Raw genomic sequence first — 12,531 nt, forward strand, 5'->3', positions numbered from 1 at the left:
TCTGCCTCCTGTGGGTGGGATCACAGTGGATCCCACTCGCCGATGCCACCCCCTCCCCACGTTACATCCAGACCATAAGACGCACCCACACTTTCCTCCCAAATTTGGAGGAAAAAAGTGCGTCTTATGGTCCGAAAAATACGGTACCTCCTGTCAGTGTATCGCTGGTGGCCAAGTGACATTGACGTGGGACACTTGGTATTAAATGGACTACGGCGGACAGGGAGTATATATTGGTTTATTATTTTTGATTGTTTGCGGGAGACACGAGCATCGGGGATTAGGTGTTCGGTGAGTTATTTTATTCAGCAATAACTTTGGAAAATTGCTACATATTCCAGTGTAAGTTTGTTTTGTTTTTTGTCATGGCACATTGTACTTTCATTTTTTTTTTTACTAAAATATTGCTTTTGCCCCCAAATTTTGCATTTTCACACAAAGAGTAAAATGCTAAAATGCAATTTCTTATCTAATGCCTCATGAATGCAGCAATACTACAAATGTACAGTACAGAGCAAAGGTTTTGAACACACCTTATCATTTAAAGATTTTTCTGTATTTTCATGACTGAAAATTCTAAATTCACACTGAAAGCATCAAAACTATGAATTAACACGTGGAATTATATACTTAACAAAAAAGTGTGAAAAAACTGAAAATCTGTCTTATACTCTAGGTTCTTCTAAGTAGCCACCCTTTGATTTGAGGACTGCTTTCCAGACTCTTGGCATTCTCTTGATGAGCTTCAAGAGGTAATCACCAGAAATGGTTTTCACTTCACAGGTGTGCCCTGTCAGGTTTAATAAGTGGGATTTCTTGCCTTATAAATGGGAGACCATCAGTTGTGTTGTGCAGAAGTCTGGTGGATACACAGCTGAAAGTCCTACTGAATAGACTAGAATTTGTATCATGGCAAGAAAAAAGCAGCTAAGTAAAGAAAAATGAGTGGCCATCATTACTTTAAGAAATGAAGGTCAATCAGTCCGAAAAATTGGGAAAACTTTGAAAGTGTCCCCAAGTGCAGTTGCAAAAACCATCAAGCGCTACAAAGAAACTGGCTCACATGAGGACCGCCCCAGGAAAGGAAGACCAAGAGTCACCTCTGCTTCCAAGGATAAGTTTATCCGAGTCACCAGCCTCAGAAATCGCAGGTTAACAGCAGCTCAGATTAGAGACCAGGTCACTGCCACACAGAGTTCAAGCAGCAGACACATCTCTACAACAACTGTTAAGAGGAGACTTTATGCAGCAGGCCTTCATGGTAAAATAGCTGCTAGGAAGCCACTGCTAAGGAAAGGCAACAAGCAGAAGAGACTTGTTTGGGCTAAAGAACACAAGGAATGGACATTAGACCAGTGGAAATCTGTGCTTTGGTTTGATGAGTCCAAATTTGAGATCTTTGGTTCCAACCACCGTGTCTTTGTGCGACGCAGAAAAGGTGAACGGATGGACTCTACATGCCTGGTTCCCACCGTGAAGCATGGAGGAGGTGTGATGGTGTGGGGGTGCTTTGCTGGTGACACTGTTGGGGATTTTTTCAAAATTGAAGGCATACTGAACCAGCATGGCTACCATAGCATCTTGCAGCGGCATGCTATTCCATCCGTTTTGCGTTTAGTTGGACCATCATTTATTTTTCAACAGAACAATGACCCCAAACACAGATCCAGGCTGTGTAAGGGCTATTTGACCAAGAAGGAGAGTGATGGGGTGCTACGCCAGATGACCTGGCCTCCACAGTCACCAGACCTGAACCCAATCGAGATAGTTTGAGGTGAGCTGGACCACAGAGTGAAGGCAAAAGGGCCAACAAGTGCTCCTTCAAGATTGTTGGAAGACCATCTCCGGTGACTACCTCTAGAAGCTCATCAAGAGAATGCCAAGAGTGTGCAAAGCTGTCATCAAAGCAAAAGGTGGCTACTTTGAAGAGCCTAGAATATAAGACATTTTCAGTTGTTTCACACTTTTTTGTTAAGTATATAATTCCACATGTGTTAGTTCATAGTTTTGATGCCTTCAGTGTGAATTTAAAATTTTCATAGTCCCGAAAATACAGAAAAATCTTTAAATGAAAAGGTATGTCCAAACTTTTGCTCTGTACTGTAGGTGGTAACTATTGTGTATGCACATAGCAGAGCTTGGAAGGGAAGGAGCACTACTTGACTTTTGGAGTACAAATTTGGCTTAGAATAGCGAAGGGAAGCCATGCTGCCTATGCTGAACTCCAAGGTGCAAAAACAGCAGAAACCCCAATTTTGTAAGCTGAACACCTCAATAAATTAATTTAGTCAGAACTCGATAAAGAGAAGGAGCGCTATTTGACTTTTGGAGCTCAATTTAGGCTGTGGATGTCTTGTCACGTTTGCAGAGCCCCTGAGGTGACAATAGTTAAAGGGATTCTGTCAGCTGTTTTTTACTATGTAATCTAAAGACCGCATGCTGTAAGAGTTAAAACACAGATTTTAGGGATGCCTCCTAGGTTTTGTTTACTTGCAATGATTGTTTTAGCACCAGGAGGGTATGTGTCCACAGGGTGTATTGGTAGCTCTTTAGACGCAGCGGATACCACGCTCCGCCCAAAGCGCTGCCCCCTCTTGTACGCGCGGTGAATCCACATGTGTTCATTGAACCGTGCGGAATCACCATTCCTAATACATAGACTGTTATTTATCTTGCAGAAACGGAGCATCTCCGCAAGATAAATAGGCATGCTGCAGTCTAGAAAGACGCGCCGCATGTCCGGTTACGCAGGTCTGCTGCATGCATGTTTGTACGCATAGTGGAGATGGGATTTCATAAAATCCCCTACACTATGCTGTAACATCTGGACGCTGTGGATTGGACGCTGCAGCTGTACGCAGGGTCCAATCTGCAGCAAAAACTCAAGCAATACGCCCTGTGGAAACATACCCGGAGTTTATCATTGCACAGCTGTTGTGCCTCCTGGTTCGACTCCGCCCCTTTTATGATAGGCATTGCAGGGTCTACAGCCATTGTATATACAGGGCCTGGTGTTGGCGGGGTTAGCTTTTTACGCCCCACTGGAAGCTAAATCTGAGTGATACATTGTTTGATTCAGGTTCTCTTTGCCTACATTATGCTGCTCTCAGATGAGGTAGCAAATATCTGCTGACACATTCTCTTTTGAAAGCCCCTATGTGATGACACCAACAGTGTCACTGGCGCTGCTTAGGGGGCACTATCATGGGGCACGAGAACAAGCGCAGGGAGTGCAAGAACAAGGCACGCTGTGAGCACAGGACCTGGCACTGATCAGTCACGTGACCAGGGGGCGGAGTCACCGTGCATGAGTGCAGGGAAGGCAACTGAATGCATGGAGTGCAAGGCACCGACAGTAAACGTGGTCAAGGAAAGCCTAGGATCAAAAGCCAGATGAGAGCTTAGTACCTAGGGATAAGACAAAGTCAGATAACCGAAAAGGACAGGGCAGTACAAAGCAGGATACAGAGGCAAGAGTCAGGGGACAAACAGTGTCGTACATAGCAAAGCACACAAGCACAGAGGCACAGTGTTTATGGACGAGTAACCTGGATCAGCAACCACAAACCGATTATATGTAAGTATCACCGACACCAAATCCAGGAACTGCCAACATTTAATAGCCGCCGCAGAACCAAAGAGAGGCAAGCTAATATCAACTCTTACCTGACAGGATGGAGGCGGAACCATCCTGTCCAGAGTCATGACACCCTACAAGTGACCCCATTATTGAAAATACGTCGCAAGGAATGGAGGGGTGTACTTTTTTAAAATTACCAGTGCTTTAATCCCTTTCCGGCATTGAGCATAATAGTACGCCCACGTCGGAATCCCTCCCTTTGATGTGGGCTCCTGCACTGAGCCCACATCTTTCCCAGCACATTACAGCTGTTTTGAACAGCTGACATTTTCCTCTAACAGCCGCAGGTGGAATCGTCCATCTCTGACAGCGGCATTGAACTCGCGCTTCCAGTAAGTGCGCCAGAAATCCTGCCCATCGGTGACCCCATCACGTAATCGCGTGTCACCGATGGGTTGGCATGACAATCAGAGGTCTCCAGCAAACCTCTATGGTTGTCATAGCCAGATTGCTGTGAGCATTTCTACTACAGACAAGTGATCTGATCATCACCTGTATGTAGAAGAGCCGATCAGACACCTGCAGCTTCCAGTCTCTCATGGAGACTATTAAAGCATGCAATAAGTAAAAAGAAATGTTAAAAAAAATAAACGTTCAAATCACCCCCTTTCACCCCAATAAAAATAAAACAATAAAAAAACAAACATACATACACATATTTGTTATTGCCGCATTCAGAATCACCCGATCTATCAATTTAAAAAAAGAATTAACCCGATCGGTAAGCGGTGTGACGAGAAAAAAATTGAAAACTCCAGAATTACTTTTTTTGGTCGCCGTTACATTGCAATAAAAGGCTATAAAGGGTGATCAAAAGATCGTATCTGCGCCAAAATAATTAAAAACGTCAGCTTGGCATGCAAAAAATAAGCCCTCGCCCAGTCCGAGATCATGAAAAATGGAGACGCTACGGTTATCGGAAAATGGCGCAATTTGCTACAAAAAAAAAGTTTGGATTTTTTTTTCACCACCTAGATAAAAAAAGAACCTAGACATGTTTGGTGTCTATGAACTCATAATGACCTGGAGAATCGTAATGACAGTGTCACGATCCATGTTTGGATCTGTGGCAGATCTGGCCTCTCAGATTAAAACTTTTTTCCTTTCTGGCTATCGGGTTAATGCAGTTTTTCCCCGGTGGCCGCTGGTGTAATTACATTGCTGCCTAGTCTGCTGATGTTGGTGGTGACCACTCCCACCTTCCTTCAAAAGGTCACGTGATGCATCAGCTGACTGTTGGATTATACAGATCCTTTTGAAGACCAACCTAGCTGGAGTCAGAAGCTTGCTGAGTGCTGTGTTTCTTTAGCTGAATACTGATATCTGGTGCCATACTCTGCTGTTCGGTGCATTACATCAGAGAAAGCTAAGTGTGGAGTTTATTGTTGCTTTGTCTCTTTGTTATCTGTAACTTCCCCTGTGTTGTATCAGTGCAGCGGTGGGACCATTGCTCTCACTTGCCAGTTCCCTACTTAAGGATAAGAGCAGGGTAAGTGAGGGACTAGATATCCTTCTCGGCGATGGGGTGAAAGAACCCGTACAGGGACACTAGTAAGAGCAGGGCACATCCTCAGGTGAATGCAGGAGGTGTCCATTCACCGTTCCCACCGACAGGGTCCACCGTTGTTAAAGTGTCCCCGGTGTACCCTTTTGTGTTTCGCCGGTTTGTGACCGTCCACTCGACGGGTCGTTTCACGCTAGGACAGTCACTTCGTGACAGGCAGGTCAGTTTTAGCATTTAGTGAACCTAGCAAAAAAGCCAAACAAAAAACAAGTGTTGGATTGCACTTTTTTTGCAATTTCAATGCACTTGGAATTTTTTTCCTACTTTCTAGTACACAACATGGTAAAACCAATGATGTTGTTCAAAAGTTCAACTCGTCCTGCAAAAAACAAGCCCTCACACGGCCATATTGATGGAAAAATAAAAAAGTTATGGCTCTGGGAAGAAGGGGAGCGAAAAATGAAAATACCTCCGGGGGTTAAGGGGTTTAATTAATCAAATATGGCATAGACCGTACTCTATTTCTTTTATTTATTCAATAATGACCATCACCTCCATATCTTAACACCTTGTTCAGATTAATCTGAGATTTCTCCAACGTGAATAACTCATTGCTCACACAAATCATCCAATAAGATAATTAATTATTGGTTTGGTTTTCTTCTGAGGGGGGTGGATTTTACTATTGTACAGTATATAGTTTTCATCTACATAGTCAGACTGTTTTTCATTGTGATCAACCCTTTCGTGACACATGACTTACACTTACGTCATATGTGTTCTGTCGCTTACTTTGATGCATCTTTCCCGTCAGATGATTTTACCTGTTTAAATGTCAATCTCTGAGCATGGCATTTAGCAAGCGCCAGAAAGGGGTTGTCATTCTACCCACCGACACGCCCGTGATGTAATCGCTGGGTGCTGATGGTTTGCTATGACAACCGGAGGTCTGCTGAAGATCTCCATGTTTCTCATGCCGATTTTGCCTTGAAAGCCTGATGCAGTGCTGATGCACTGCTTTGTATAGCAGAGTGATCAGATGATTGCGACTTCAATTCCGCCAAAGTGGAATATTTAAAAAGTTTTTAAAAAGATGAAATGGAAAAAAAACACAAGTTCAAATCACCCTTCTTTTGCCCCATTAAAAATAAAATAAAAAATAGCCATTTGGTGGTACCGCTGCGTTCGTAAAAATTCCCATCTATGAAAATATAAAGTAAACCAATCCATTCAGTACATGGCAAAACAAGAAAAAATAAAACTGACAGAATTACTTTTTTTAGCCATAGCAATACTGGAATAAAAGGCAAGAGTCCATCAAAATATCCTATCTACCTAAATATGGTATTAGTGAATATGTCAGCTCAGGGTGCAGAAATAAGTCTCACACAGCAAAAATATCCTATGGGTCTCAGAAAATGGGACACAAATTTTACATAATTTTTTTTAAATGTTACCACTTACGGTAAATGAAAAAAAAAAATGCATGAATTGTACTGACCTGGAGAATCATATTGCCGGGTCAGTTTTACCTTCTAGTGAACATGGTAAATCAAAAAATAAAAGAATTGCGATTTCAACACACTTAGAATTTTTTTTCTTGCTTTTCAGTGCATCACATCACAGAATTATATCATTTAAAAGTATAATTTGTCAGCAAAAGCCAAGCGCTTATACGGCAATGTGGAAGGAAAAATAAAAAAAGTTATGGCTCTTAGAAGAACGCGAGGAGAAAATGGAAAATAAATAAAAATTGCCCTAGGATAAAGGGGTTAAGAATAGAGTTGAGCGAATTTATTCGGGTTCCCTCTTATTCGGCAAGCTATAGCGCTTACTGAATAAGCTCCAGAGGGAACCCGGCTTCCTGGATCGCTCCAGCTGAACAGCTGATCGGCGCCATGTCTGCATGTGTTGCGGCTGTATGACAGTCACAACATATGCATGGAGAGCCCAACAAACTGGCTATCCATGCATGTGCTGTGGCTGTGACACATGCAGCCGGGGCGCTAATCAGCCTGAGTGTTCCAGGAAGCCGGGTTCCCTCTGCAGCTTATTCAGTAAGCGCAATAGCTTGCTGAATAAGAGGGAACCTGAACAAATTCGCTCAACTCTAGTCAAGAATGCATATAGCATTTGAAATGTGTTGATGATCAGTATCCATCCATCCTCTTCTATGGATTTTAGATGTTTGAAATCAAGTGCCAATTTTAACCCATTTGGATTGAGTTGGACAACCCCTCCCCTTTTTTAAATGTTTATTTCCCCCTAAAAATGATTCCAGTTTGTTTCTCAATTATTGGTGATATTAAAAGTGGAAAAAGTTCTGAAATTATTCTTCTTGGTATGATTATTTTTTCATGACTTAAACTTGGCATTTTAATGAGTATATAAACCTTTTATATTCACTGTATATGTGTTTGACTTGCAGCTGTAGTTCAGTAGTTAAAATCAATTAGTACTAAAATTTTGTTTTAGTTTAGCCCCAGCCTTAATCTGACAGGTTGCATATGGAAGAATGGATAACTGTGATCTCTGCTAGTTAAAGGTCTTACCATCTTGCAAAATGTGATGTGAGTATAATTCTTATAAGACATTCATAATTTTGTATTCTTTATTCATTCTACAGGTATCTGCTGTGCCCACAGTACTTGCTATGAAGAATGGTATAATTATTGATCAGTTTGTGGGTATCAAAGAGGAAGATCAGTTGGAGGCTTTTCTTAAGAAACTCGTTGGACCATAACTTCATTACAAATCCAAAATGTGCCTCTAACTGTGATAAAAAAAGACATTCAATTATTTTCTAGTGTCCTTTTCTATCTTGGTCCTGCCTTTTGTCATGATTTCCAGATGTAATATAAGTTAATATAAAACTGATATTTCCCCTCATGCAATTTGAGAATTTATTACACAATCCTGTTTTTTTACATTATTAATAGAAAATTATTATAACACACCTGCATTGTTTCTCATCTTCCATGGTATTAAGTTGTACTTGTGTTAGGTAATTTACATTTTCAAAGTAAGTGAGTGACAACTCAGCCACGCTATTGATTTCAGGGGCATACTGGGCTGTAAGTTTTGTGAATGGGCTGGAGCTTGCCAGGCTATCACCATGCAAATTATGGATTGTTGAGCAGCCAAGTCAATACGGGCCTACTGAGTTTCCTCTAGGTGTCACCTTTTCTAGGTGATTGCCTGACAATTTATTGGTCAGACCATTGCAATTTGTAACTTTGCTTGGTGGTGTGTGTTCTGCTGTTCTGATCTTTGCTGCCTGATCTCTGTTAGAAGTCACTAGCCGGCATCACAATAGGAGTCCAAGGTCAGAAGCCAGGAGGATATGTCATAAACAGAAGAAAGAGACAAAAGCTTGGTCAGGTAAGGTTCCTATATCAGAGTACCGGTAGGATAACGCATCAGAGCTAAAGGGGTTAAATAGACGGATGGTGAGAAGGAAGTCCAAGGTTAGGCAACAACAGATCAACATACAGAACTCAAGACACAGGAGCACAAACCTCACAAGCTGAATGTACGTCTGCCAGAGGTCTGGGAGACACAACTCAGTTAAGTAGCATGGCAATCATCTGGAATAATGAACACTTGGAGACAGCGGACGCCTCCCAGTCTTAGATTGGATATTCGAGCTGTCAATCAACACACTGACAGCTTCAGCCCACCCCTGTACCAGATTGGACGGCCAAGATGTCGGTAATTGTATCTCAGACACTCTGAAGGGTGGAACCGTGACATGTAGGAAACGCAGCACGCTCCGGCTCTAATTGGTCTACTGGATTTTGACAACACTGACAGCTCACCACGCAGAGTGGAGGAATCATAACCTTACCGCCCTTTTTGGGTGGCCACCAGACCCCAAGGTTTCATGAGAAACTTACAGTAGAAGGCCCTGACAAAACAATCAGCCTTCATAGAAAGAGCTGGGACCCAGAGACTCTGCTCTGTTCCGTATCCACTCCAATGAATGAGATACTGAAGGGAATTATGAACCCTCCAAGAATCCACAATCTTCTGCACCTCCATCGAACTAAATTGGAGGAGGCAGGGACGTGACAGACAACACTGAAAAGATAATCTATTTTAGCAGGGATTTGTGGAAAACATTTAGGATGTTAAGAGATGGAGGTAGTTTTAATCTAAAGGCCAGCAGATTAACTACCTTCAGAATCTCATACAGACCAATAAATTTTAATATTTTTTGATGATAAGCAAGCCTTATCACTTGCTTTGAAGATGTGACCTGCCGAACCTTTCCGATCAGCCTTCTGTTTTTGGTGAATCTGAGCAAACCTAAAATTCTTTTGAACCTCCCTCCTCCAGACATCCCTAAGTTATGTATGGCAACCTCTACTCCAGAACACCCAGAACTCATCCTAGAAAATTGACCAAAAAGGGGATGAAAACCATAATTTAAAAAAAAAGGCAAGGTTTCAGTAGACTGATTGACCCAACTGTCAGGCAAGAGGTAAAAAGGAGAACCAGTCCTCCTGCTTAGCTGCAACAAAACACCGTAAAATTTATTCCAACAATTGATTAGTCCTTTCTGTCTGACCATTGGTTTCAGGGTGGTAGGCAGAGAAAAATGGCAAATCAATCCCCAATTTACCTACAAAATGCTCTCCGGAATTTGAAGACAAAACTTCCTATTAGATACAATGTTCCAAGGGATTCCATGCAATCTCACCACATGATAGATAAACAACCTGGACAGTGTTTCACTATTCAGTAACTCCAGTAATGGAACGAAATGAGCCTGTTAACTGAATCTGTCAAATATCACCCAAACTACAGTGTTCCCTACAGACAAAGGCAAATCTGTGATTAAATCCATGGACAAATGAGTCCACGGTCTTTCTGGAATTGGCAATGGAGTAAATTCCTCAACTGTCTGGTTATGACAAGCTTTAGTGTATGTGCTAAGTTCACAAGTGGATATAAAATCTTTAATATGATTAAGCATGGATGGCCACCAGAAGAGTCTAGCAATAGCTTTATGTGTATCTGTGATGCCAGGATGACCACTCAAGACGAAATCATGAAACTGCTGCAACAGACAGAATCTTAAGTACACAGGCACAAATAATTTGGACCCTCAAGTAGCGGATGGAGTCAATGACTGGACTTGACTGGTTTCTCCTTCCAACTCAGCTTATACCATAAAAACCACAATACCCTGAGGAAGGATGGAGGTTCTGGAGAAGAAACTGAATCAAGGCTGAGTAATAAAGCATCAGCCCTCACATTCTTGGACCCCGACCTGAACATGATAGAAAATTTGAATCTAGAAAAATATAAAGACCATCTGGCCAGTCTTGATGTTAATGGTTTAGCTGATGCAATTTAACCCCTTAATGGCCGCCGATACGTCTTTTCACGGCAGCAATTAAGGGTACTTAAACCACAGCGCCTCTTTTTAACGGTGCTGAGGTTTAAGGTTATAGCGCCCCCCAGAGTCGGATTTTCTCCGGGGTCTCGGCTGCCAGGGTGTTGCGATCACCGTTATTAATGGTATAAAGGCGACCGCAAAAAAAAAAGTAAAATTCTCTATTTAATTTCTCTCTCCTCTGATGTTATTGCACATCAGAGGAGAGAGAAATGGGGTCCCCCGGTCCTCCAATCTCCCCCCCCCCCCCGGTACCTGTTGTTTCCCTGCCATCCCCTCGGGATGTCCCCAGGGCAGCCAGCATCTGCTTCCGGGAGAAAATGGTGGGCGCATGCTCAGTGCACCCGCCGAGATCTGCCGGCCAGCAACAATAGGAGATTTTTCCTATTGGTTCCTTTTGATCACTGTGATAGACCCTATCATAGTGATCAAAATATAAAAAATAGTAAATAGAACCCCCCTTTATCACCCCCTTAGGTAAAAATAATTTTAAAAAAATATTTTTTTTTCCATTAGGGTTAGCGTTGGGTTAAAGTGAGTTGGGCTAAAGTGAGTTGAGCTATGGTTAGGGCTAGCGTTAGGGTTAGGGTAATGGTTAGGTTTGTCTGTGTTAGGGTTAGGTTTGTGGTTAGAGTTGGGATTAGGGTTAACGGTTTGTTGGGGTTAGGGTTGGGATTAGGGTTAGGGGTGTGTTGGGGTTAGATTTGTGGTTAGGGCTGGGATTAGGGGTGTGTTGGGGTTAGGGTTATGCTTAGGGTTAGGGGTGTGTTGGGGTTAGGGTTGTGGTTAGGGTTATGGTTAGGGTTGGGATTAGCATTAGGTGTGTTAGGGTTAGGTTTGTGGTTAGGGTTATGGGTAGGGTTTGGATTAGGGTTAGCGGTGTGTTGGGGTTAGGGTTATGCTTAGGGTTGGGATTAGGGTTAAGGGTGTATTAGGGTTAGGGTTGGGATTAGCGTTAAGGGTGCGTTAGGGGTATGTTAGGGTTAGGTTTGTGGTTAGAGTTATAGTTAGGGTTAGGGGTGTGTTGGGGTTAGTTTTGGAGTTAAAATTTGGGGGGTTTCCATCAGGGGGTCTCCAAACATGACATGGCACTACCATTGATTCCAGCAAAGTTTGCATTGAAATGGTGCTCCCTCCCTTCTGAGTACTGCCATGCAGTGATTTACCCCCACATGTGGAGCATCGGCATACTCAGGAAAAATTGCACAACAATTTTCGGGGTCTAATTTCTCCTGTTACACTTGAGAAAAAAAATTTGGGGGCAAAAATATATTTTTTGTGGAAAAAGTATGATTTTTTATTTTCACGGCTCTACGTTTGGGGGTTCAAAGTGCTCACCACATAGCTAGATAAGTTCCTTTGGGGGTTTAGTTTCCAAAATGGTGTCACTTTTGGGGGTTTCCACCGTTTAGGCACATCAGGGTCTCTCCAAACACGACATGGTGTCTGATCTCAATTCCAATTCTGCGTTGAAAAAGTCAAGCGGCACTCCTTCTCTTCCAAGCTCTGCCGTGCGCCCAGAGGTTTACCCCCACATATGGGGTATCAGCATATTCAGGAGAAATTGCACAACAACTTGTGTGGTTCATTTTCTCTTTTTTCACTTGTGAAAATAAAAAAAAATTGTTCTGAATTAAAATGTTTGTGAAAAAAAGTTAAATGTTCATTTTTTCCTTCCACATTGCTTCAGTTCCTGTGGAGCACGCAGGGGCAGAACTACCGCGGTCGGAGGGGTCGCAGCTGCGACAAGGCCCGGAGTACTTAGGTGCCCGCCCTGTCCAGCAAAGACTGGGTGGGCCCCTAAGCACTGAGCTACAAAATTATCCGCCGGCCCTTTAAATCGGGGTGGCTTTTCATGCGGCCTGCAGGCAGGTCCGCAGTGCTCCGGCGGAAGCCTGCTGTATCGTGCTGGCTGCCGACCCGTTATCCCCCGAGTGCAGGGTAAGCAGCGCTCATTACAGAATGTTGCCTGTCCTGCACAGGAAT

At 42.9% G+C, this 12,531-nt stretch overlaps 1 protein-coding gene across 2 annotated transcripts in view; it reads left to right on the plus strand.

Moving 5' to 3' along the window:
* The window catches only part of TXN2 (thioredoxin 2), a 169,626-nt gene extending 161,593 nt beyond the window's left edge, over nt 1-8,033 (plus strand). For both annotated transcript variants that reach the window (XM_069737167.1, XM_069737168.1), the window contains one exon: nt 7,771-8,033. In XM_069737167.1, coding sequence (XP_069593268.1) covers nt 7,771-7,801 — 31 coding nt within the window. In that variant the 3' untranslated portion in view covers nt 7,802-8,033. The remainder of the gene's footprint in view (nt 1-7,770) is intronic.
* The last annotated feature ends 4,498 nt before the right edge of the window (nt 8,034-12,531 follow it).

The sequence above is a fragment of the Ranitomeya imitator genome, chromosome 8 (assembly GCF_032444005.1).
Source record: "Ranitomeya imitator isolate aRanImi1 chromosome 8, aRanImi1.pri, whole genome shotgun sequence".
Taxonomy (NCBI): domain Eukaryota; kingdom Metazoa; phylum Chordata; class Amphibia; order Anura; family Dendrobatidae; genus Ranitomeya; species Ranitomeya imitator.